Source organism: Ptychodera flava, chromosome 11 (genome assembly GCF_041260155.1).
Source record: "Ptychodera flava strain L36383 chromosome 11, AS_Pfla_20210202, whole genome shotgun sequence".
In the NCBI taxonomy this organism is placed as follows: domain Eukaryota; kingdom Metazoa; phylum Hemichordata; class Enteropneusta; family Ptychoderidae; genus Ptychodera; species Ptychodera flava.
This window is the reverse complement of record NC_091938.1, coordinates 13,872,515-13,899,621: the sequence shown is the minus strand read 5'-3', so window position 1 is coordinate 13,899,621 and position 27,107 is coordinate 13,872,515. Positions and strand designations below refer to the sequence as shown.

The following is a 27,107-nucleotide window of genomic DNA, read 5'->3' as shown; positions in this document are numbered from 1 at the left end:
TTGTACAAACCTTACTAATCGTCCTTTACAAATAAATCTAGATAAACTCAGTCCGTAGATAGTTCGTGGTGTATATTAGGTGGCCTTCCATTAGGCTTTTGTCCCGTTCTTGTATAAGTTACCCGAAAGATCCGGGTTGGCGCTTGTTTGGATTCAACTACAGTAGGAAACTTCCGGGAATGCGCAAAACTTGCAGCCAATTAAATAAAATTAGGCTCATAATACGCATTTCTCTGATTGGTCAAGAAGTAAGAAATGAACCAATCGCATTATCATTGACATCGCAAGATCCAACCAAAAAGAGGCTTACAAGGAGGTGTAAATTTGGTTTATCTATGAACAAGATGGCGGGGAGGAGAGACGACAGACCGGAGAGTAACAGGGAATTTCTGGGTAGGCTTAATAACTATCCTCAGACACCGCTCTTGTATGTTGCTATGCAGTTCTGAGCCAGGTCCAGACAGTCTCTTAGGGGCGCTGGTGCCTTCCATTCGTCGCTAACTTCTTTCGATATGATAAGATAGAGATTCTTTGTAAGCTGCACTCAGCCAGCTAGCTGCATTCACTGGAGCAATGTTGTAAACGTTGTCATGGAGATGGCACGATGAAATGAGCTAGTTGCCTGGCATTTAATGAATCATGAGAACGGTGAAAATAATCGCAGAGGCGATAGCTTGGCTTCTATATACTAGTACTGACATGATATGAAGAGACTCGATATGAATGCTGTACACACGTCAACGTTTGTGGTGACGTTTGCGAGGTCCGGTTCATATGACATTGACAAGTTCAGACGTGGTTTTTACCGAACTCCGTGTGTTGCATTGTACTATAAAGTCGAAGGAATCACGTGCCATCGTACTGGCTGTTTCAAGATCATCTGCAAAATTAGAGCCCCATTCAGAATGCCACATTTTCTCGTCAAGAAACACTACACTCAAGCCAGACGAGTGAACTTTGAGTGATTTTATTTTTGAAATATTGAATATTTGAAATATTATTAAATATTTTTTATTTGCTATCAGAAAGAACAAATGTTGGGACTCAGCTACGGGATGCACTTTCCAAAATGATTGAAAACAGACCAGAAGACCCTGTTCTGTTTTTAGCTGAATAGTAAGTTTCCTTCTCTTTGAACTGGTTATTTTAGTCTGTACTTGAAGCCATTGCAACATAATGTGAATAAGCCAATTAAGTTACAAAAATGTTCCAAGAAGGACATATGGACCTGCACAGGTCCAATAGTGATGATTGCAAATGACGTCATTTTGCTTTCATTAACATGTAAAAATATATATTTTCTGCAAGAACGACGAAAATAAAACCTGCTTAGTGCTAGTGTTATAATTGATACTAAAGTCACACTAATTTATGACTCAGACTACAAGCAACAACAGCCACACATGCAACAACAAAATTTGTCTGAATAGCACTGATCACAAATGACACCATTTTTCTTTACTTTTCTTTCTTTTCATTACTGTATATAAGTTAAGAGAATGGTGACTTATAAGCCCATTGGGCTAGGCAACTCACAGAGTTGCAAGTCACAATAATAAACAATTACTACATTAATATGCACAAATAAATATTTGTCTGCATTTTCCGCAAGAACACCGAAAATAAAGCCTGCTTGTGTTACAAAGGATACTAAAGGTCACACTAATTCATAACTCAGGCTACAAGCTGCAACAACAGCCACAATAAAATTTGTCTGAATTTTGTCCGATGTCAAGTATGTGCGGCTATATTTAGTATCTAAACCTGAAATCGCAATCAGTGCTATTTCAAGCAGTAGTACGATGTTGCGTGCTGCAGCTATATTTTGACAATTCTGAAACTGTGATCAGCGCTATTTTCGTTCCATGGTGGTTATTAAGAAAGAGCCATTTCCTTGACATAATGAGTGTAGAATGACAGCATGAAAGCTCAATATTCAATTGATTTTCCAATTTTAATGGGATTATCTGCAAGGGAAGACAGCCAATTTGTTTCTGCAATATCTGATGGACAACAGAGGATGGTTGTGTTTTAATCTTATGTTGCTCAAAGCTTGCATTATCACAATCTAGGCATACTGATACGGGGTAAAACTTATACAAACCATGACTACCGTATAACACACATACTGGTACATGTACCCAGTGAAAACCAATCGTAAATTCTTTCTGTAAATTCACACTGGTGTATTTTCTATCACCTGCAAACTCTTTTCTGCTGCACTTGAAGTAACTCTGTCTAGGGAAATATATGTTTATTGCTTTTCCTTGGAATCAATATCGACTGCCGGTGGGAAGAATCTTGGAAATGTCCTTCAAAACTTGAAGAGTAACAATTTCATTGCAAAGTTGCGTTTAGGCGTACAAGCTTTATTTACTACATAACAGAAATTAGCAAGACAGCTGTATATGATTTACCATAATATCCTTGTGTGTTCTTTCACTCAGCTTTGAGGCAATAAGTGACAATAGAGCCGGCAAAGTCACCAAAGCATACCAGAGGTTACAGCTCACACACTACACAAGACCAGCATTTGAAATGAATGCTGTCGCAGCGTACGATTCACTCAGCCAATCAGGTACGCTCTTACATAAGTTAGTAATAGTATTAACCAATGAGGTAAATTTGCCAAAATTGCTAAAGAGGTATGCATTTCGATCTTTTTTGTCAATGGGGATATCAGCAAATGGTGACATTGTTCTCTTATTAACCTTTGAGTGCTATAATTTTTCCCACCAAAATTTTATTGCAACATTTTACCAATTTTTATGGATTTTTCTGAATTTTTTTGATAATTTTGGACTAAAGGACATCACATTTCATTGGCTACAGTGTTTTATCGAAATTTTGGCAAAAATCTGAAAAAAATTGACTGGGTATATTTGTAAAGGTGACAAAATTGCCTTTGGCGCTCAGAGGGTTAATATGTAAAAATAAATAAATCTAAACATCTAAAAATCTAGAGGGTACACAAAAGGACAAAATACTTTTCAATGATTAGGTATATGATGTAGTGTAGTACAAGTAGACGTGTCTAAAAATTTACAATGAAAGAGAGGGTAAGCCAGAATCATCTTCTACTTGAAGACATCTGAATTGCAAAGTTGCCAACTATCTTGTAACCTTCAAATAACACCAGTTCAATATCACACACAGGTGCCAAAGGCTACAATGGATTAACAGGAACAGTGTACACAGAATTACTCAATAACTTGTGCAGGTTAGTAATCGTCCGGTGTTTCAATGATAACCAACTCACAAGATTATTAAATTATTAAACCAGGATATGTAATGCAGTTCCCTAAATATTCAAAACCGTTCCTCTGAAGTGCATACATTTATTCTTCTGAAATATATGGCCATCTTCTCTGTCCATGAAACCAATTTGTTTCTTTTCAATCTTTTGACATTGAGTTTTACAATATTTGGAATGAAGTTATCTATTTTGAAAGCTCAGTGAGTGTAATGGTATATTTTTTGGCAGTGCCTTCTTTTTAGTACCTAAGCTTAAAAAATTTCATGAGAAATTGAGATCTTGATTGAAATGTGTAACTCGTATGATTTTTTGCATGTTCCCTAGCCAAATTTGTAAGGATGCACTCTGTGAAATATTTTCAAAGAAATGTGCATAGTATGTACACGGAAATACCAAGTTTACACAAAAAGGTGTGCTAGGCTGATTAACATTGTATTCTATTCCGTCAGGGATATACCAACAGCAATTTCTGAAAAGTTGTTGAGAAGAATACAGTGTCGGGACTACGAGGTTGTTCCGTATGATGTGTACTACTCGGGGGTGTTAGCATGTCTTGTTTTAAACGGTAAGTTACTACTCTCTTGTACATGCATGTTCACAGTTATTTGAAAAGTGTATAGAAAACTGCCCTCTCCAGTTCAATGTGTAGTGGTCCTAAGATTCATTTGGAAATGATGAAGATAAACCAGATAGCAATATTGAAAACATGTCACATTTTAAAATATTTTATAACGATCAAATATCTACTGTTTCATAATATATGACTGCTTTTCCTGCTAGACAGTATCACTTCCCCATCTGCCTAGTCAGTAAAAAGCAGTATTGAGCCAAAACAGTACATATTTTCACCTACTTGACTCAGTATGTTATGGCAGCTTCAGTCCATAAAAATAATATCTATGTCTGGGGCCTTCAAATGTTTAACATTTTGTGAAATTGCACCATATGGGACGTGTTGTGCTTCACTAGTTTTAACTAACTTGACCTGATGGTGAAATATGAACTTGGCAGGTGAGAGGTTTTAAAAGCATGCTTTCCCCATCCATTGCCAAACGATAGTAATTATATTCAGTTAAATTCCTTCCGCAGTTCTCACTAAGCTAACAAAAGAGATTAAGCATACACCTTCAGGGTTTGTGATGTCTTTGTTTGTTCTCTCAGACTACTGACAGCAAATTTATAATGCATGTTAAGTCAACACACACTTTGCTCTGGAATGACTAGAGCATTTTCATTAAAAGTGTTGTGTAAAGCTAGCATGCCTCTTGACACTGAAAGATTAAAATTTGGCTCCATCTTTTCCCCAAGAAACTTGAAACCGTCCTCTTTCAAAATCAACGATAAAAATCAAGGGTTACCATGCAAATTTGGTACCATGTACTGAACAAGCAAATTACAGTACCTATACTTTACAAATATTTTGAAATTTAAGATGGCCGCTAACTCCTTGTTAACTCTATACGAAAAAAAGTAAAGTTTCTATTTTCACAAAAACAAGATGGTGAAAAGTAGTTTACTCCACAAGCTTTAGTGAAATGAGTCCACACGAGAAGGATACTCACAAAGTGTTAGATACATTTGAGAGTCTGAATACATTACCTGTCCTCTCAGGCACATTTCATTGTATTGTAGAAGTATAAACACCAAAGAGAGATACCCAGCATGTTAGTAGTGATTTGTATCAAACCAGTGTGGATTTTTTTCACTTTTACAACTAAAAAATGCAGATTGACTTCAGACTTCTATTTGTGCAGCTATTCCTTTTGAAGTCTGAATGTACGATGAGGCCAACACATGCCTGAGTCTTTAAATTTAAAGTTCAGTATGTCACACCTTTTTAGTCAAACTTTTGTTTCTGATTAATGCACATTTAACATTCATAGATTATGTCAAAGAGACACAGAATCTGTTCAGTGACTTTGACAACAAAAACACCGGCAATGCCAACAGAGAATTGTGTGAAGCTGCCCTCAAAATATTAGATGAGTCGGTCTCCATGACAACCAGTGATCCTGTCAGGTAAGAATGTATCTTCATCATTTGCTCTGTAAAGCTGCAACTTAAAAATTCATCATTATTGAATATAGTTGGAAGTTACTGTCTGCTCACATTTTTAGCTCACATTTGGTTATACCAATGTGAGTTTATCGTATAGGCTGAAGTCGATGGCGTCTGTATGTATGTGTGTATGTATGTATGTATGTATGTATGTATGTACGTACAGTATGTCCGTCAACATCAAAAACACGCAAACCGCTGCACGTTTCAGCTTGGTATTTGGTGTGTGGATGCATCCTGGGCTATAGATGGGATTTTGTTCAAATGAAGTCTGCATTGCCAAAATTATGCAAATGAGCTTACAAAATGTGAAAATGGTTAAGAATCAATAACTCAAGAACCGCTTTTTTGATTGCTTTGAAAATTTGTGTGCAAGTACCTTAGGTGAACCTTATACAGTTTTATGAATATTGTGAAGATATCCTTAATTTTGTATTTTTGCTGAATTTTTTGGTGATTTTTCTCATTTCCAGTAAAAATTCTTCTTCTCTGAAACCGCCAACCCAATCGCTCTCAAATTTGGGTTGTCTCTTTGCAAAGGTGTTACTCTTCTAATTTGTTGAAATTATGACAAATTGGGAAAATTACTATTTTTGAGCAATTTTGTCATTTTTGGTCAAAAAATCTTAAACAGTATTTCCTTTTTAAAACCCCTGGACAGACAGCTTTCATATTTGGTACACAGAGGTAGAGAGATGACAATACTTAGATATGTGGAAATTGTCCTGAAATATAAAAATTTGTATTTTTAGACGATATTGTCATTTTTGGTCAAGAAAACTTTATCTCAAAATTACTTGTTGATAGCTTTGTAATTTGGTATAAAGTCCCTTGTTTGATAGCTTTGTAATTTGATTTAAAGTCCCAAAAGATGTTATTAGATAAATTTTCTGCTCAAAGTGTTGGGAAACCCCAAAATTTGTATATTTTAGGTAATTTTCTCAGTTTGTGACCTTAAATGACCTACACCAACCCAGGATATGTTGTGAGACAATTTTGAAGGCTGTGAACATAATTTTGTCATATTTGGTATCAATTTGTAGGAAAATTTGATCCAGAAAACAAAGCTGAGGTGATTTTTTTTCATTTTGGACCAATTTTGCAACTTTTCTATGTAAGACATACAAGAACTGATGAGAAATTTGGATCCAGGATAATTCCAAATATTGTAATCACTGCCCACAGTTGAAGGCATTTCACTATCTGTAACTACCTTAAGTGCTGTTTACATTAGAATGATAACACTCATGACATTAATTACAAAATCTCCAACTTCCTGTCATTTGGTCTTATGTAATACCAAGGGGTGGAACATTTGATATTCAGGAGGGGGTAGGGTCTAGAAGATTGCTGATGTAGCATTACTTTTTTACCAGATCCCTTGTGCATTTTTTGCCCACTCCCACCTTTTCTTTTTATCAAGCCTTGTCTGTTTTTTGTTGTTGACATTTGCTTATGTATTTAGGATCTGCTTGTCCATTGCTATAGAAGTTGATATGCATGTTCCTAAAGATGACCTCCAGTACCTAAGTTGGATACCTTATTTGCTTTTGTCATTCTTGTTTTTCCTGGTTTAAATATTTCTTGAATGGACCAATTCAAACCGAATGTGAGCACATAGTGTCCTTGACGGTATTTTTTGGAAGTGACAATTTCATGCCTTGTCTGATCTTGACTTGACACTGATAGAATTAATGAACCATTACAGAAGGGCATCTTACCATTTCATGAAATATCTGATATGGACTGAAAAGGCGATTCTTGTGCATTTTGTGCATTCGATGTTTCATATTTGTAATATTTTGTTCTCTTTTTACGCGCAGTGTGTTAGAAGCTGGGGTGAGACTTGGACCAGAAAAACTTTCAGAATCTCTGCTTGAAGTAAGTGATGTATTGTGAATTGGATAAAGCCACTGAATATACGCGATTTCCAACATGCATATTGTTTTAACTTAATCCTTTTATCCCCAGTTTCTCTTTATGTAGCTTCAACCACCCCATTGAATATAATATTACCAAAACCTGATGGTAAAAGTGTACCTGTTCACCTCAGTGCCCTGTAAACAGGTCCACAATCGCCATTGATATCAATAGGTTTGGACCAAACTATAGTGGTGACGAGGTGATATCAAATATTATGATATGAAAACGTGTATGTGACACTGCATGTTTCTCATTCCTATGTCATTGTCTGGACACACATTTAAAGTAGCACTACTCTTTCTTTTTCCTTAATTTTTTTTGAAACCAGGATGTTCAGCTTAGTGGAAATATAAATGTATGGAAACCCACTAGGAAGTTAGGTGTTTATACCAGATATATAGGTAGTGATAGGATTTAGATACGGTATTAGTTTTAACAGTATGGTAAGTTGAGAAGGTTGAAGATTAATGTTCAAGAGAAGAAAAGTACATCTTAGGTTGATACATGTATTTTAATTTTTTTTCATATTTATTTTGAACCTGTCATATTTTCAGACAGCTCAGTAGCCACCTGTATATTAAAAAGTAATGTATGTCCACATAAAGTATATAGCCCTCATTACCATATATTATTACACACCTACTGCCGTAACCTATGGGAGTTTGACCGTCCAATAACTTTCCGTATTTTGTATAGTACGCGGAGTCCCGAATACGGGAGACGCGCGACGCGCCTGTTTGACCTTTGACCTAGCGATTATCGGATGTAAACAAACTATTTTTCGGTGAGTAATAGACATAATAACCAAAATATATTCGTAGTATCAGGTTTAAAACACGCTAAATACAAAACTGAGTCTAAATGCAATTGATTTTTATTTTAAAAAACTAATTAAATTGAAAACATTCAGCGAAGTTTGCTTGAAATGCACTGAAAATTATTTGGCTTCGTGCCAACGCAAGGGGCTTGTACTACGAAGCAGTAGATCGCGCGCGTTCCACTCATATCGCGCGTGCCGCATCCCTCAAAATTTACCATAGAATTAGTTTATACGGAGATTAATGGAGGGAGGTGTATAATAATAGGGTTATACACAAAATACGGCCCTGTATGGACTCGGGCTCAGTGAGTGACGTATTGGACTCGCCTTCGGCTCGTCCAATACGTCACACACTGAGCCCTCGTCCATACAGGGCCGTATTTTGTGAATAACCCTATATAATATCATTGTGTAGCCATCGACAAACAATGGAAGAACATCTGTATCCTGATGAAAGGACTGAGATCATGGGTGTCTGACAAAGAATATTCTTTTTTTTTCATTTCAACGCAGAACATATCATCAAAACATAGAAACACATCGACGATGACATCTGAAGAATTCATGCTGATTGCTGCTGACATATTCCTGAAAAAGGTATTTTTGTCAAGTTGGCAAGGAAATAATGTTTGAAGTACTAGTCATTTCAAATAAATCATGTGTGAGGGCTCTCTTCAGTGTGAAAGTTACTAAATCATGATATACAACTCCACAATGATCTTGGTTTTGGCAAGGTTCTTCATATTAATGATATTGTACCTCTATGAATTTAGTTCATCATGCTACATCAAAAATCTATATCTGTGTTTTGATTGACCTTCATTCACCATCCATCATATAAACCAAGAGTTGTTTTAATATCTCAAACACTGTTCAATGATACAGATTTTATCAAATCATGTTAATGTCAACATTGTTGCAGCATTCATTTGGGTCGGTTTTGCGGTTACCCTGTTTGCTGTGTTACGCTTTCATTGCTGGGTACATTATTGGTTCCATTTGCCATTGCTTGTTTCTTTTTTTTTTATTTGATGAGTGAATGTGATACTACTTTATCCTGAAATGAAAGAGTTTGAGTTTGCAATGGATTGAAGCTGTAATGTCACAAAGACAAACCAGCAACATTCATGATACTGCAAAAGGTGCTAACTAGTTTCCTTCAATGAAATTTATAATTTTGAAATGTAATCAGGTGACGTTTCCGTACATAGACTGACATTACTACTATCAGTGAGTATTAATATAACTCAGTATTATCACATCTTGACACAGAATGATATGAAAAATATGCTGCTTGCTTTAATGATGTTTTGAAAATTTGATTCAAATTTCAAAGGGACTGTAATGCAGTGGTAATGAATCCATGAAAACAACACAGAAATGAAATTTGCATGAGAAACGAATGTATAATCTGTTAAATTCCCTCGCTATCTATTCTAGTTCAAAGTGATGAACATTATTTTGAAGCATTTCTATTGTGTTTACAACACAATGCCTGCCAATTGTCACTGTGCTGTGTCTCTGAACTTTGATTTGAATGAAAGGGGAAGTAGTAATTTTGTTTAGGGCATAGAGACATGGCAAAAGTTGCCAAAACTGAATAAAAAGAAAATCTCAGAGAAATGAAGAAAAGAGATCATTTCCGTTCACGCATAATCATGGAAAGTGCTTTCCAGCTGAAAGAATTGATGTCCTACTTGTAAACTTTGTGACATTACAGCTTCTAATGCACATATTTTGGCTGACAATTTCAGACTGTAAACGTAAAACACAGCAGGCAAGCAATGAAAGCTGTAAAATTGCCATGCACCATGAAGTACTAACCTCCAAGTGTGTTTTATTTGTTTGTTTATTTTTTTTCCATCCAACTCAAGGTGAAAACTTTGAAGTGAGTTTAAGCACATGCAGCCACGATGCCACAGAGATTCGGCTTAACAGGTGCTGTTTCCCTTAACAACACAGCTTCCCAATTTTGTTTCCATACCGACAATGCTTTTAATTTCCTACGGGTGTTTATACAGCAGCTAACAACTCGCAATAAGAATTATTCTTTGATTTTTGAATTTCTTTCATAGCATTTAATTTTATGCAACTGTCACACTAAGAAATTGACTGACTTCATTAACATAAGAGTATCCTTTCTTTTAACAATAATTTCATTATGTTTTCTACAATAATGATAATTTTTTTCCTGTCATAAACCTGTTCCACCTAGAACACAACCATAGGGTTATAAAGTACATATTTCTCTTCAGCCATGTAGAATATGCTTGAAAGCCTGGTGGGTGTATTCTTAAACTTCTGCCTGAAATTTGAGGTCCAAAATGTGGTGTTCTCTTGCAGACTTCTGAAGATTCTTGTCTGATGTGCGCTGCATATTAATATCTCTCAGAGATTCAAGTGATATTGTCTTTTTGTAATATATTATTTCAACGGCAGTTGTCAAATTTTGTTTGATCTTGAAAATTAGATACAGATCATGCCAAAGAAGTAAAAAAAGCCATTACGTTTTGGAGAAGTTTTTAATTGCACAGTGAATTTTAAGTTCCTAAGATGGAATGTTCATTTACTGGCACTTGTACTGAAGAAGGAAGTTCAAAGACATTTAAAACAAGTTCAATAGCGTAGTGCAATGACCTCCATCTTTGATTCCATACAAAACTGACAAATGAAATTTAGTTTAGGATCAAATCAGAAACGTTTCGTTTGAAAACCGTTTTTTCTTTTCAAAAGTCACATTTGGGTGTTTTCTCCCATGAACTCAGATCGCATATGTCATCATACCATCACTAGCAAAGTCCACACATCAGTGTAGAATATGACTGAATATGACCAACATAGGGGGACCAAGTTGAGTTGATGTATGGATTGCTTGGGATGCAAGTCATATCTTTAAATTGACAGTTTTATACTGACATTTTTATCTCGAGACAAATTATCAAATATAGTAAAGGTCGGATCATGCAGCTGTTTTATCACTGCATATTACCTCAGAGAATATTATGATGACTCATATGTCTGCAATTCAGGATTAATGGATTTGCTCAATTCTTTTTAAAGAAATGAACTATGAAAATTGAATCCTTCAGTCAATCTGTCTGTCCCAACAACAGTAGTTGTAGAAGTACTTGTAGCTCTTTCATGTGATTGTGTCTTTGTTCAGCAGAAACATTTTCTGTAAAGGAAAGCATGTGCTGTGCAGCCGCTTCTAGATTATCCATGTGCCAGAAACTCAACCTTTTGAAAATTTGCTCACACTGTGAAATTTTGACATGTATATAACCATAAACAGCAGAGAATATACTGAATGTATATCGTAGGTTCTGTTGTCATTGTGTTGTCAAACATAGTTTTAGTGATAACAATGATGGGATTTCAGAAAACTGGCTTGTAAAATCCCAAAGTCATGAAACATAATTACAAGATTGTAATGTCTTTATAGTATACTTTCTTATTGTATTCAAGTCTTGAAAAAGCATATGTGTTAAGATATTTATGAAGAAATGTGTATTTCATGTTAGACTTTTTGGTCACTAGATAAGTATGTGGTAATGTTGTAGAACGTTTTTGAATAGTGATAAATTTTAGTAGAAAGTATTGTCAATGTCTGTGCAATTGGAAAAAATTGATGGAACTCAGGCAGATTACCAAAACAGAGGTTAGTCTGCCATTGCTGTTCGCTAGACCATTCATGTTTTGAAAAGCTTTGCTTTTGCTTTTGGGAATTTTGGGAATTTTTTATGTGTTCATCTGTCACCATATTCTGTCCTGTAGGCTCCTCTGCTAGTGCGAGGTCTTAAGGAAGAATCTTTAGTGTACTCTATGCAAGAATCCGATAGCAAAGATGACAGTGATGATGACGACGATGACGAAGACGATGATGAAGATGACGACGATGATGAGGATGAGGATGACGATGCTGAGGATGACTAGCATTTTACTTTTATTTCTTCATGAAGGATGATATTGAGTTTGAATATTTGGTGTGTTTGTAGAAGTAGATATTGTGTATCCTTATGTTGTGTTATAGAAGTGAATGCATTATTGGCAGAATAGCAAAGGGAAATGCTATCTGTGCAATGTCTGTGCAATCTCTCCAAGCTTGAGATGTATCCACAACAGTTCCAAGTTAGAGGTGTTGAGTTCAGAAATGCAGGTCAGAGCAGAAGTGGAGTGCAGTTGATGCAAAGGAAAATTTTCAAGCATCCAGTGTGGAGCAGCTATGATGAGTATCACAAAAATCATGTTCAAATACTGTAGATTTTATTTTGTTCATGTTTATTCATCATGCAATAGAACAGAGGTTGTTATTATTGTTGTCTTCTTAAGTGAACCCATACCAAACCTACTGCTATTATGAGCTCATAGTCAGTTATACAGTTACAAGAATAAGTGACGTTAATTTGCAGTGCAAATGTCATTTATGCTGGAATTCCACTGTCAGTTTTAAAACAGAGTTATACGAATAGAAGTAATTTAACTCTTCGAAGCCCAGGTAATGAAGGAATATTTCAGTTTGAAATTCAGTTGTATTAATGTTGGCATGTGAAAGCTGAAATTTTCAGCCTTCATTTGTCTGTAATCATCTCAATAGCTATGTTCAGCATTCATGAATTTCAATATTTTCAAGCGGTGTGTAGAAAAGTTAGAAATGTCATTTTATGTGATCTCAGTTCTTTATGATCATCAGTGTGAAATTTTCCAGCTTCCTGGGATTAAAAATCCGTAATAATGGCAATATCTAATAGCAATAATGCAATTTCTGTACAAAAATGTATCAATCTTTTTAAATGCTGTGCATTTGTAGATGTTTACCCCAAGAATACATCTTATCATCTGTAAGCGGTTTGTGTCGTAAAACAATCTTAATCATGACAAAACTGACGCAGATTCCAAATGTATAATTTTTTCAGCAAGAGTGAAGTATACTTGTTTCATACTGAGTACAAATCGCATAATGCTAGAGTGTTCTTTTGATTTCTAAAGCTATGAGAGGTTCCCCTAGGAACACCTGAATTGTTTTCATTAAAAATGATTGGCTTCAGATGTGTTGAATCTATCACTGATCTCATTACCGGATAATTTGTCTCGATAAAAAACAATTATAAAGTGGTATTTTTTAAAAGAGTTTGAAAGAAAGAAAACTATCGTGATTGTGAAAGTCATTTCTCTGAAATGTCAGAAAAGTTAAATGTGGAAACGTACCAATCATAGAGGCAAATTGTTGAAAGCTAACAAAGGAAGTGTGAAGACAAAATGAAAAGGGATTGCCAGTTGCACAGCTTTATATCAAAATCTCTGTGATAACATTGATGATTTCGTGAATTGAAAAGGAAATTGTAGAATTATTTATCAAGTGTGCAGTATGACCATTTTCTGTAAATAGGAAACGACTTCATCTGTATATAGTTTGCTCTAGATTGTATATCTATTGTGTGTTTGCAATATTTATGAAAAAGATTCTTGAAAACTTGGCTTGCAATGTACAACTTTGGTTTAGGAAGCACCATACTGTCATTCTATTATAGCAGAACTTCTTTTTCTAGAAATGTGAAATAGATTTGTGCTCACTTTTGGGTTTTTTGTTTGTCCTGGATGATTATAAGTAACTAATCAACTAACTTGTATATTTATTTTTATTTTTACACTGAAAATAGTATGCTCATGTATATACTATTGTTATGTTGAAATGCTTTCGCTCTGTAACAATTTTGACAATTTGTCCAAAAAGATTCTTGTATTTGAAATTCTCAGTTGAATTCAAGAGAATACTTTTCAGCGCCATCATTCATTCACCAAACATACAGTATGTATGGATTGCAGTAATGTCCAAGTAAAATTACAAATTTCGAGCCATATTTACACTACAAAAGCTATCATAGGACAGTGTAACAGTACAGTGTAATTTTGGGAAAGCTATCATGATAAAATTTGCTCAGAATCTTTACAGATTTGCACTAAAACTCAACTCATTGCCATCGAAAGTGCTCACTATGTTTCCGTCCAAGCTTGTGTGAAGAGCTATAAATGTATTTACACTGCTCGTTGTTCTGAGCAAATTTGAATAATAATTGGTTGCCTGTGTGAACTATGTTTTCAAATTCCTGCTTTTTACTTATAACTTCATTTTGAATTCTGGAACACAAACTGTAAAAAAATGATTTTTATAAGTTGCCAGGGTCGGCTCAACCAGACTTGAACATGTCAATTTTCAAATCAAGTGACAAAATACAAAGACTTGTAAATGAAAATACTGATTGATCTGTCATCACACAACAGAGATTTGTATTGTAGTGCAAAAATGTTCTTCAAAACATTTTTGCCATCCGTCTGACAAAGACTTGTAGTCAAGAGTGTAAGTGTTCTCCCATTCATTATTGTTTATTTCATTAGAATGTTGAAAAATATTTGTATGAGGAAGGTCAAAGTAATTTGCCACACCAAGGTTTTCAAGTCTGTGACAAATTCAAGGATGTTGTTACTCATTGAAGATTTTATTTACTCTATGTCATATGTGAGGTACAAGAACTGATATATAAATATAAATACTGAAACATAAATGCCATTTTCATTATCAGATTTTCCTTGGCTCATATTTTTTTTTTTTCTTTTCCTCTTTGTTTTTGAGCTGTTTGGTAATTTTCTTTTCATAACTACTGCATTTTAGAAGTTCCATGAAGAAAAATCTTGTGACATTGTTAAATGTTTTTCGTTTTCATGAAAACCGGGTCAACATCAGAGCTAAAAGGTTATGTAAGGCCTCTCAAAGCGATATCTCTCATATAAGCCACTAAGATGAAGTAATTAGACAAAGACAAATCTTCTACAAGATGGTCTCTTTTAATCATGAAGTTTTGTATGAAATTCTCAAATATTTGCTTTTTCTGATGACTTGAGTGTATCATAGAAACTGAGAGATGTCAACCTCATTCTTGTGTTCCCAAGGTCAATCTTCCAAGGCTGGAGAAAGATTGTTCCATTTTGTGAACAGGGGTGTTCAAGTTACATGTTGTCTTGATTTTATTTGTAAATATATGTACAGGTGTGCAATTTTATTCCTTACGCTTAAGAAATGTTTTGTACATAGTCACATGATAGTACTTCTGTGAACAGCACTGTGGAACATGTTTACTATTTTAACCCTTTGAGCGCCAAAGTCAATTTTGTCGCCTTTTATAAAATGTACTCCAGTCAATTTTTTTTCAGATTTTTCCAAAATTTTGATAAAAAACTGTAGTCTATGAAAGTTTATGTCCATTTGGTCCAAAATTATCAAAAAATTACAGAAAACTCATAAAAATTCATAAAATTTGCACTCAAATTTTGGTGGGAAAAAATTACAGCACTCAAAGGGTTAAACATTGCTGTCAGATATTGAAAGTATTTATCCAAGTAACCAATCTCACTGAAAATAAACTCTAAGGAGCAAAGTGAAACTAGAGTTGCAAAACATTTTGCTTGTTGTTCCTCTTTATCCAGAAATGAGTGATTTCAGCTGTCTGCTTATATGGCAGCAATAAAGATTACTCATACCAGAGTGGGTCCCACTTGTACTGTTATGGCAGCCGCCTGTAACTGTTCCAGATACTGCTATATAATCAATATTTATGAAAGACAAATTACACCTCATGGAGTTTCTGATTAATACTTCAAACAGAGTCAGGTGTAAAGAGTTGAGATAAAGGACAGATGTGTAAATAGCTTCCACATATGTATCGATCGGGAAATATTTTCTATTTGATGGAGACACACAATGTAAGCATGAAATGCTGGTATTATTCAGAATGTGAAAACTAATTATTGGACGGTATGAATGAAATATGTCACCTGATATCTGTACCTATTATTTCTGACTGATGAACCTCATATATTAAAAATTCTTTCATTTATGACAATGCCATCAGACTGAAGGCATAGTGCTCTCATTTTCATGGAACTTCTGTATATGATCAATATTTGTCAGTGAAGATTTATATCAATGAAGCAAACACAAGCCTAATAAATCTAAGCTGTAAATTGTCATTTTTAGACATTTCGTTTTGGCTGCACAAATATCATTGACAAATGTGTTTTATTCTGTCCTGGTCGCAGAAGTCAGTTATCGAGAGATGCAGATGCCTGGTACTGGTAGGCATTGACCTGTATGCTCACCCCTGAGTAAATATGGCGCGTTCTATATTCCTGGTAGAAACAATTGGAATACCGTACTTTGTGCAGTTAGAGAGGGATGGCAGCATGATGAGGACGATGGAATTCATTTCCTTTGTCAAGCTGGGAAAGTTGTCCATTCCCATGTCTAGCAGAGAGGTTGGTAATTGTACAGTAACTTCTCAAACCCATTTAGACATCTACCAGTGCTGAGCTCGTCCTCTTCTTAGTTACACCACGTACCATATTTGTGAATCAGCAGATAACAGTAACCATACCACATTCTTGGCACAGTTCCATGGAAGTGGACCAGTTCACTGAGAGCAGAGGGGGGTTAGGGGCCACCTCAGGTGCCAGGTTGTCATGACAATGACAGCCGTCGACCTTATGGTCATTCTGCCAGTTTTATTAGTTTCACCCAATCAGGTTTGAAAGTCATAAATTTCACAATTGTTGTCTGAAACCACTTCAAACAAGAATCTGAAACAAGATTCAGAGTTGAAAAGATAAATGTATAGCTTGATCAATTCAAAGCTTTGTAATTCCAATTGACTAATTTGAGATATATGTTCTTTTGTAAATTAAACAATGTATTGTAATAAGCAGCAGTGGATTCCAGTTGATAAAATCAGCTAATCACTGTCAAGATAGGAGAGATCATTCACCCTGCATAATAAAAAAGTGACAGTAGTTTCGTGAAATCCAATTGGCTGAGAGTATATACCTCACCAAATCTACTGTATTTCCTGCTAACAGAGAAGACACTGTGGTGTGAAAAGGAATTTTGGAAGTTTTCAGGAGGATTGGTGTATATATTTATTTTTCAAGTCAACAGTATCTTTACTACTAGTGGTCAGTTTTTGTTTGTCTGTCAGTTACTGTCAGATTTTTTTAATGGTAGTATACAAGCAAAAAAGTTTCATGTACATTTGTCATTTTCAAACACAGGAAGATTTTTAAAATGTCTTTCCTGTCTTTAGAAAGTTTCATATACTATAGTAGCATCCTGCATGTCATGCATGTGCAGTGTGTACTTTATTACCCGGTATCAGGCATTATATCTTTTGCTAGGGTACTTGAAACATGGGTGTGTAACAGTCGGTAAACAGACCGAGGTCAGAGTTCAACACTTAATATTTACCCATGCCCAGTGTAATATTGGGGAAAAAAAACCCACAGCCATAGCGCCTGGCTGTCATGGCCGCTGGAATATCCACCCAACTGCTGGATGAAATCGGAGAGGATTTCCTGACCTGTACCATTTGTTACAGTCAGTTCCGAACTCCGAAAACCCTGCCGTGTCTCCACACGTTCTGCGAGTACTGTCTGATTCCGCTGGTGGCCAAGAATAAGACCCTCAGGTGCCCAACATGCAGGAAGCCGTTTCAGCTGCACAAGGGTGACGTCTCCCAACTCCAGACCAACTTCTTCATCAACAACCTGATGGATTTGCTGCGGAGGAGGCAGAAGGAGGAGAAGGAAAAGATGACGGAGAAAAGCGTGGAGAACAAAGAAGAGATGACCAACAGAAGGTAATATTAACAACGGAAATATGTGCAGTGGTTAGATAAACATCAAGCGGAATTTGCACACAGTGAACCTCTGCTTTGGCGGTACAAGGTCCACTTTTTTTGTCAGCTGCCTGTACAGTGTATCAGCTCTACAGATAAATACAGTCTTCTGTTGTCAGTTGACGTACTCAGCTTCAGTGTGGACTCTTATGCTGTATACTGAGATGCACTGTTGTCTAGTATATTGTCTGTATTACCTCGGTTTTGTACCATATGAGGGATAGATAGTAGACAAGGTGTTCTCAATCTTGTCGTGATCACGCTACCATTCTTTTATCTTTGTGTACAGGTCTGTGTGCTGTTTCTGGCAGCACCCTCAACCAGGTAACAACACACATGCCTGCACGCATAACTACTATTATAATTGTTTTAAATGATGTACAGTACATGTATGGCTGTGGAGTTTTCTTCTCTCATTTTGTACCGTATTATTTTAGATATTGGTCGTACTTTTGTAATGTTATTATTATCAATAGTTTTGAGCATAGATGAGGAAAACTGAGAAAAAACCTATATACGGTAAAAAGTACAAGAGTTTGATATAATACTGGTTGAATCTTGGGCCCATAAGGGCTTTTTTGTGGGTATGAGGTTCAACAAAAAAGGAAAAGTATTGGTTGAACATTTTGAGATCAATGTCCCTTTTTATACACGTGCGCACTACCGTATCACGGTATATAAAATGTAAGGTTCTCTATGTAGCCAAATTAGTTAATTACTGGTAGTACGATCTCATGGAAACTCAACATAAATTTAACAGTTATTGAGACTGACGTTTGGGAAATTTTCATCAAAGTATCATCAAAGTACTGACAGCATGCAGGTAATTTAAAATATTATTATAAATAAACATCAACTACAGTAAAAAGCAAAATATATCCAATGTTTGAATAAATGATAACACAGGAAAATATCTCCTTTTGATGCAATTTAGGCTTCCACAGTTTGAACGTGACTGGCTTGACCTTAGTACTGAGATGTTGCTGTATTTTATCTACAAGGGTATCTGTGATTATGAAAATTAAATAGAACACTGCATTGTCCAAGGTCAAAGGACAGGATGTGGCTTTAAACAGTGGGTTTTCACATGTGACGACAAAATTTCTTCATTTCTCAATGATAAAACAAACAATAGTGTTGAATCCTCTTTTGTCTTATTTGACACAAAGAGTGTGCAGCCATGAAATGTCTTTTTTACTATAATAGCAGATTGTCACAAAATTATTTCAGTCACTATTTTCAACTTTACATTGAACTATTTTGGCCCTGTACTGTAGTGTAAAAATGAGCAGACACATCTCATGTTTTAGTTTAATTTCAGTTAAATATCATGATTACATTACTCAATCTACAAATAAGAGGTCCATTGATATGCTTTACGAATAGTTGCTTGCTGAAAACAAAATTAAAATTGGAGTTTGAAAAAAAATTCGAAAAAAACTTATACCCAGTGCATAGACATGTTGAAAGTGGAATTGAAAATCACAAATCTTTCATAGAAACAGCAAGTTTTCATGATTTTGTTTCATGTCAATGAATTACTTATTAATGTAGATCTGGTGAAAAAACTCATCGTGAGAGTTTAATCAATAGAGAACAATACATTACATGTAATTGGTGAATATGGTACAGGAAATTGGAAAAAATAATACCATCAGCCGTCCAGGCAGGACACTTTCCAAAGTTTTCTGTCCAAGCAAGATAATGCTTGCCCTATATCTCACATACTGTACACCACGATACCTTGACTCTGATTTCAGCAAACAAAAAACCAACATTGATTTCCACCTCTACAGTGACCTTGTAACTGTAATTTCACCTATCTGGCCAAAAATTTACCTTTTTCTGTATTTGATGGTTAATTATTTGATATTGCTAAATTACAAATCTATCCGCTAGAGTCCTTTGTTTTCCAAAGAGAATTTCATTTGGCTTTAAATTTTTTCCTTTGATTAGAAACATGGAAGCAAAACCCACCACTCATGTTATCAGTAAAGATACACACTTCAACTCACATGACCTTCAAAAACTCATAAAAGGTGGTTTTATGAATCATTGAAGGAAGAATTTACCCTTGGTTTTATTCCATTGACATTGAAATTCCAGAGTTGTATACCTCTTTGCTGGGGTTGATAGCAGTTTCCACTTTTTTTTTTCAATGTGCAGTTATTTGTAAGGTCAATCTTCATGTTGCTGCTCCAGTAGACACTAGAGACAGGTTCTGTGCTCAACAACAGAATGAGTTTGCAGCTGTTCTCACGTCATGAATCTTTTTCTCAGTCTTTCAGTTCATATGTACCTGCATGTCTAATGTCAAAAACTTCCAACCTTTAAAAATGATCTATCGTTTGGTTAATATTGTTGACATTCACAGTGTATCCAATTTAGACAAAGCATGTAATAGTTCCATCATGTTGTGAACTAATTTTTTTTCTGTATGATTTTAAAAGTTTTTTTTTTCTTTTGTCACTTAATATAGCTATGTCATAAGCTTATATGTAAGTGTATTTAAAATCTTTCTTCAAAATCCCTCAATATTTAGTTCTCAATGCTAATCAGTGCTCATGCACTCACCGAGACATAGTGATGAGTTTTTGTGTCTGTGAGGTTATAGGCTGGTACACTTACTGTTGTCAAACTTGGTAACATTGGAATGTGTGGAACACCTTTGTGTTTCTGATTACCAAAGGGCATTCCTTCAGCATGGCACGTCATCTCGACATGTCTGCTAGCTTTGAATGGTCCATAAGTATTTTAGTAGCTCACAACCAGTGAATGGAATCTACCCACGAATCTCAATCTAAAGATTACCCTTTAAACTATCTATTAGTGTGCACTTCAAAATTTTGTATAGAATAGATATGAAAAAGGGATTTTACAATGATTTTTTTTAATCTGTTAATTGTCTTTTGTTCTAGACATACATTGGTATTTACATTACTCTAATTATTCCATGGATATGCCAGAGTGGTAGCATTTTGTGTTATTTATTGAGTATATTTTAATTTATTTTCAGATCGAGAATAGAATATGACTCATGGGATACATCAGAAGACTACCTGGATCTGCTCCAGGTGAAGATGAAGGAATTGAAGATGAAAGAGCAGGAAATCTGCGACAGCATCACTTCGGCGGAGATGATAAAGTCAGACCTTGAGGAGAAACTGAGGGAGGAAGAAGACAAAGTGGAGGACATGGCCGAAGAGGTGATGATGAAAGTGGCAAATGAGAAGGAGAGGGTTCTGGCCGAGCTGAATGCAAACTATGAGCCAAAGGAGAAGATACTGCAGGATTACATTGTGAAGATGGAGAAAGTGCGAAGTGATATCGCGAGTACGTCTAGTTACGTAGAAACGATGATGTGTCACGGTAACACCAATAAGCTGTTGTCGACCCAGCAGGTGACCATGAAGTGTATGGAGCAGTTGATTTCCCTGGATATCAAGCTGCAGACCGGCGAGGACTTGTTGATCTTCAAGGCCAAGGAGGACTTCTCGGAGCTGGGAATGCTGGGATCGTTGAAATCGGATGTGAATGCGTCCAAGTACAAAGTGAGCGTTAAAAACGTGCCCGATCAGCTCATGAAAGGGAGTCGGTGAACCTCATAATGACAATCAGGAATCCAGAAGGTAAAGTGGTCACGCCCCTCGTGGAAGTTGTAGCAAAGTTACAAACCCCCGACAGACCCGCAGATATCATTCAAGCAGTTGATAACAGAAATGGCACGCAGACTTTGACAGTGTATGGAGAAACTGAAGGCAAGTATAGACTGGAGATCACCATGGCTGGTAAGCCAATCCCCGGGTCACCGTTTAAATTTCAGTGGTCAAGGGACTGGTCAAGAGATTGGGCACATTCGGCTTTGGGGAAGGTCAGTTCAATGACCCTGGGGAATTACAATTAACAGGGATGGAAACATCGTCACCGCTGACCGAGGGAACAAGAGAGTGCAGGTGATTGACTGGGATGGGAACTGTCAAAAGATCTTTCAGTTCCGGTCACTTCTCAATAAAGTGTTTCTGCCCCTGTGATGTGGCGGTGTCCGATAACCTGCTGTTCAGCCTCGATGTCAACAACAAGCAAGTTATCGTCAGCGACGAAAACGGGCATCGAATCAGATGTTTCGGACAGAATGAACTCAAGAAGCCGAAGGCAATCGCCATCAGCCCTCTCGATGGCTCTGTGTATGTAACGGACAGGGCGTACAACAACTCGTACATACGAATCTACTCACAAGACGGAAGCTTCGCCAGATCCATCAAGTTCAGAGGAAAGCCAACCGACTGCTGCTTCAACAGCGAGGGCATTCTGTACGTTACGGATAAAACGGTCCTCGACTACCAGGGCGTCAAAGTCTTTGACTCCAATTCTAGATATTTACGCAAGATTCGGGATATCGGTAAAGTCCCGCTTTTCAACAACCCAAGAGGGGTGGCTGTGGATGAGGACGGATATATTTACGTCTGTGACGAGCACCGAATCATGAAATTAAGCAGCACGGGGGATTTCGTCTGTCGGATTGACAGTCGCAACGATGGACTCTCATATCCATCTGGAATCGTTGTCACTCGCACTTCACCAAAGAAACTGGTTGTTGCTGACAAGGGAAACCACTGCATCAAAGTGTATGTCTTGTAAACGGCCATCTCAGAGAACAAACATTTCTCTCCAACGACAGAAACATGCTGTCTTTGGAAAATATGTCGGCCATGACGACAGCAGATTTAGAATACAAATACAATGTATAGGTGGGCAGCAGTGTTGAAAGAGAGCAAGTATGTTCAAGAGTGTCCCTAGAAATGTCACAAAAATAGTGGCAATGCCTGTTGTGACAGGAAAATTCGTAGTAGCTTAGTAAAGTTCATATTTAAATGTATCCCCCTTGCACAGGTATGCAAGAACATGCGAACTCCATACCCCCCTGAAGTTGTTGAACTCATTTTCAAAACCTATGATGTCTTCCCGTCAGACAAATAGTGTAATGTGACTGTAATTATCCATGTTGCAGAAATGAAGACACAAAATCACAGGTTTATTAACCATTTTGCGGCATCAGTAGTCACCCTTATGCCTCTATATAGTCTTATTCATTTCCACCATTTGGAATTATGAGTTTATATACCTGTAGCTGTTAACTGAATGTGGCATCAAAGAGTTACTTGCCCCATTACTACCAAAGTTTAACACTTTTTTTACAACTTTTATGTAGCTCCTATTTTCCGGTCACACTTTTTTAGTTAAAATGTATTTTTCACAAGTCACCTAATCATAGCACTTACCACTGCATGATATTTTGTTCTAAATATTCATTTACAAAGTAGAGTTAGAACTAAAAGCCATTGTAAGCACTGAGCTTGCTCAAGCTTCAATCTATTTATTCATTATCTTCTTCAACAACTATGATCACTCGTAAGCTGATGTTCATTTTCTATCAGATGATGTAGGCTGGGCCCAAGTCAAAATTTCAGTAAAGAGATCTGTAAATTCAATGAAAATGTAAAATATTGATAAAGTTGTGAATGAAGTTTACAGAATCTTCTTTATATGAAGATAATTGCTTGATATTTCTTTTAACATTTCATTGGAATCTGAGATTTCCACCAATTTTTCTGTTTTCAGGTTAACAGTAACTATATTAAGCCCCATTAGCTGTATCTTTTTTAATAAGATGGTTTGAAATCAAATGCAACTTATGTTTAAGGAAATGTAACCATATGATGTTTTTCAAAACATTGGTGATGAACACACAACTAAATAATTTTTTGAGTCACAACTCAAATATGGCCACTGCAAATTTATGTGTAAACTGCAGAATTTAATCGACCAAATGTGAATCCAAAGGATTAAAATAGTGACATTTTCAAAGACAATGTGGCGTAATAAAGGAACCCATAACATTTCTCTGAAGATTGGATGGCATTTTTTGCAATGCAAAAATATACAGCCAATGGGGCTTTAATATGGTTAATTATATTGAATGAGTACATGCACAGATGGTATAAGTATAACATGACAACTTTCCATGAATATGCAAATTATCTGGAAGTCCAGGTTATTAAAGGTAAATTAATACATGTATGACAATGTTTACAAAATCCACTTCTCCGATACAGCACTTCATGGCTCTGAAATCTAACTACTACTTTAATTGTTACAGTTTTGTGTACTTAACACGGCGCTAATAATCACATTTCTTGCTTGCATTATTTATGTAAATGCAAAAACTGTGTCAAGATTTCACAAATAAATGATTTCAGAGAATGCGTTTCTATCCCGTTCACAAGTATAATAATTTTTTGTAGGAAACTGCCACAAAATAAATGCTAACTCAACACTATGTCTTCCATTTACAAGAACTCTTGATTATAACGTTGTGATGTATGGTAAATCCTTTTTGAGAAAAATACTGGCTGATTTGCTGGACAAATATCAATTAATGTACACTAATATTGTTAAAAGCAAAATGGAAACATTCAAACATTACTACTCTCAATGGAATTTCAACACAACATTAACAAGTCTTTCTAACATTAAAATGAAATATGATAACATGAAAGATGTTAGGTCACCCTTGGTCTCCTACAATGACATTTCACTTCAGTAATTTCACTTTTCAATTCATGATTGAATCATTAGACAAAAGACTATGTTCATTTGCTTGTATAATGAGTATTAACTGTTATAGATATTGTCATCTACCTCAATACTTCTAAGTACCCAGTGCAACCAAACTGCCGAGTAATTTCCTATGTAAATTTGTTGATAATGTATTTTCTATCCTTTTCCTTTCACAATAGTTGGTATGAAAAGAGAAAATTGAAAAAGATCTTTTCATTTGCTTTATCTAATGGCAAATTTCCAGAACAGCAGAGATGAAAATGCCATGTTAACCCTTTGAGTGCCAAAGTCGATTTTTGTTGCCTTTATACAATGTAACGCCAACAATTTCTTTCAGATGTAGACAATTTTTTCTGATTTTTCCCAAAATTTGATTAAAAAGTGTAGGCCATGAAAATTTACGTCCATTCGGTCCAAAATCATGGACAAAATTACAGAAAAATTCATAGCAATAGGTAAAATGTTGCCCGAATTTTTTTGGAAAAATTACAGTACTCAAAGGGTTAATATATCCTTTTCATACTCTACCTTTCTTCAATGTGTCACATTTCTTATGATCAACAAGTCATATATGCTTCACTTTGTTGGGGTAACCATAAAGTCATTCTGTTTTGATTTCACATTTTAATAAATGCTGGCAATTTGGTTCTGTCTGCAATGATTTTACATTTTCCTTGTGATTTTCTCAAGGAATTGTTTAAAAATCTTCTCAAGGAAAGAATTGGTACATGTATGACAGGAAAAAATGGGCAAATGTAGAAACTGCATAGGCAGCATTTGCATAAATTTAAACATTAAGGTCAAGGGTCAAAGATCAGTTTAGTTCAACTAAAGATATTCTTGCCTGATTATGTGGTATGCATGCCACTTCTTACCATGCCTTTCAAAATTAAAAAAAAAAAACCATTGGGTTTTATCAATTTTCATATTTGACATTGGCAATGAGTTATAACTTCTGAAATAGCAATAATCTGTATCAATTATATTTGTTTCTATTTTGTAGAAAAACACGTACATTAGGTATCAAAATTACATGATTGAATAGAATCAGGTCCATAGTTTGAAGTTGTGGGTAATTGTTGAGGTGCTTTGGTGGCCATTTAGTGATTGCACAGCAGGTATGAAACAAGTTATCGAAAGAATATTACTACCAGCAAGTGAGGACAGTTCTTCAAAGCACTGTTTATAGGTGTAACTTTTGATGTATGTTCCAATATTTTTTACCTTTTTGTAAACTGCTGTTTCTCTTTTTGCTCTTAAGATCATGTCAAAATGGTAGTGTTCAGCTTGTCACCATAGCCCATATGTGTGAAGTGTGCAGAGTAATTGTTGATAACAGAACTTTAGTCCAGACTTGAATTCCTGTGTCAATATTAACCCTTTGAGTGCTGTAATTTTTCCCACCAAAATTTTAGTGCAACATTTTACCAATTTTTATGAATTTTTCTGTAATTTTTTTGATAATTTTGAACCAAATGGTCATTACATTTTATCGGCTACAGTTTCTTATCAAAATTTTGGCAGAAATCTTTAAAAATTTGACTTGCATTTATTTTTTAAAGGCGACAAAAATTGACTTTGGCGCTCAAAGGGTTAAATAGCACTGCATGCATTCTATACACAACACCTATTGTATTTGCAAGGCTAATTAATACCACTCTTTAGGAAGACAATTGAAAACAAAATCTGTTTCATAGAACAAAAATAGAGAATCCCCTTGAAGGAATACATATGGAATAATTGAAAGAGTTTTGCTGTTGGAAGCTGCAAATAAAAAAAACTGAGTTGTGTTGTAGGCATATTTAGTGAGTAGATCAGATTATAGATATGATTCCTAGAACTTAGTCTCTGTACATTTTTACAATAAGCACAGTTCTTTCATAGCAACAAGATTTCATATTTTATAAAAGTTATGCATATAATTATATTAGCTGCCTGTAACGTGTTTTCACCTGTATTGAAAAAGTACTGTTCTTGATCATGTGACTTTTTTACAGTCATAAAATGTATTATTGGTATTTCAAAAGTCATTTACTGCACTGTTGTTTAGATAATTTCTGTATAACATACACCTATCAAAAGATTATATGTAGAATTTTTACAGCATCGTTGCACATTTTGAAATGTATTGTAGAGAAAGTTAATTTGAACTGATGTAATAGATGCTTGTATATCCGATTTCAATATGCAATATATTTCACCTAAACTTCGTTTAGCACAAGCTTTACTGTTCAATATTTTAAATGGTTCTGTTCCAGAACAAAAGGATGCGTGGTGTTCTACTCGACTCAATATGCCCAATAGATCACATGATGGCGGTACAAACAAACCCAAGTGTACAAGCTAGCGCAGATGGAATTATACATATTTCTATGTAGGTTTGACATGTAGGTTTGTTGTACCATATTTGGTCCATTCAAATTCTGGGTTAAATTAAACATATTGTGATACAGCAAAAAGAACTTAATTTCCTGTTCTACAATACATGTAACTAACATTTCATAGCTATTTTGAATACCATTTCTTTGACCAAAAAAGACGTGATGTAACTGAAATATTGAACCAAACTGTGATCAAATACAATGTTCAATCTTTGTTATAATGTACAGATGGAAATTTATGCTCTGTTGTCATCTTCTACCTCTTGTTACGGAAATAGAATAAAATGTCATGTACAAATAAGACACTAGGATTCATACAATCACTTTGAGTC

At 35.5% G+C, this 27,107-nt stretch overlaps 3 protein-coding genes across 3 annotated transcripts; all 3 read left to right on the top strand.

Annotated features, from left to right (window-relative positions):
- The first annotated feature begins 234 nt into the window (after positions 1-234).
- LOC139143559 (tubulin polyglutamylase complex subunit 1-like) lies at positions 235-15,493 on the top strand. Its single transcript, XM_070713989.1, has 9 exons — positions 235-393; positions 1,026-1,116; positions 2,448-2,578; positions 3,157-3,220; positions 3,706-3,821; positions 5,140-5,275; positions 7,138-7,195; positions 8,571-8,654; positions 11,832-15,493. The coding sequence occupies exons 1-9, from the start codon at positions 336-338 to the stop codon at positions 11,988-11,990; spliced, it is 897 nt and encodes a 298-aa protein (XP_070570090.1). The 5' UTR covers positions 235-335; the 3' UTR covers positions 11,991-15,493.
- Positions 15,494-17,292: 1,799 nt separating this feature from the next.
- On the top strand, positions 17,293-21,616 carry LOC139143558 (tripartite motif-containing protein 2-like). Its single transcript, XM_070713988.1, has 2 exons — positions 17,293-17,737; positions 20,793-21,616. The coding sequence occupies exons 1-2, from the start codon at positions 17,403-17,405 to the stop codon at positions 21,373-21,375; spliced, it is 918 nt and encodes a 305-aa protein (XP_070570089.1). The 5' UTR covers positions 17,293-17,402; the 3' UTR covers positions 21,376-21,616.
- LOC139144368 (tripartite motif-containing protein 3-like) lies at positions 21,384-22,414 on the top strand. The gene is made up of 2 exons (XM_070715070.1): positions 21,384-21,647; positions 21,791-22,414. Exons 1-2 carry the CDS (start codon positions 21,384-21,386, stop codon positions 22,412-22,414), a joined length of 888 nt encoding a protein of 295 aa, XP_070571171.1.
- The last annotated feature ends 4,693 nt before the right edge of the window (positions 22,415-27,107 follow it).

Bases quoted from the DNA above. Each gene is read 5' to 3' on its own strand.
- LOC139143559 (XM_070713989.1), top strand. From the start codon at position 336: ATGAACAAGATGGCGGGGAGGAGAGACGACAGACCGGAGAGTAACAGG. The intron at 1,117-2,447 runs GTAAGTTTCCTT...TCTTTCACTCAG, and splicing joins GTTCTGTTTTTAGCTGAATA to CTTTGAGGCAATAAGTGACA. The intron at 8,655-11,831 runs GTATTTTTGTCA...TCTGTCCTGTAG, and splicing joins CTGACATATTCCTGAAAAAG to GCTCCTCTGCTAGTGCGAGG.
- LOC139143558 (XM_070713988.1), top strand. From the start codon at position 17,403: ATGGCCGCTGGAATATCCACCCAACTGCTGGATGAAATCGGAGAGGAT. The intron at 17,738-20,792 runs GTAATATTAACA...ATTTATTTTCAG, and splicing joins GAAGAGATGACCAACAGAAG to ATCGAGAATAGAATATGACT.
- LOC139144368 (XM_070715070.1), top strand. From the start codon at position 21,384: ATGACAATCAGGAATCCAGAAGGTAAAGTGGTCACGCCCCTCGTGGAA. The intron at 21,648-21,790 runs GTCAGTTCAATG...TTCTCAATAAAG, and splicing joins CACATTCGGCTTTGGGGAAG to TGTTTCTGCCCCTGTGATGT.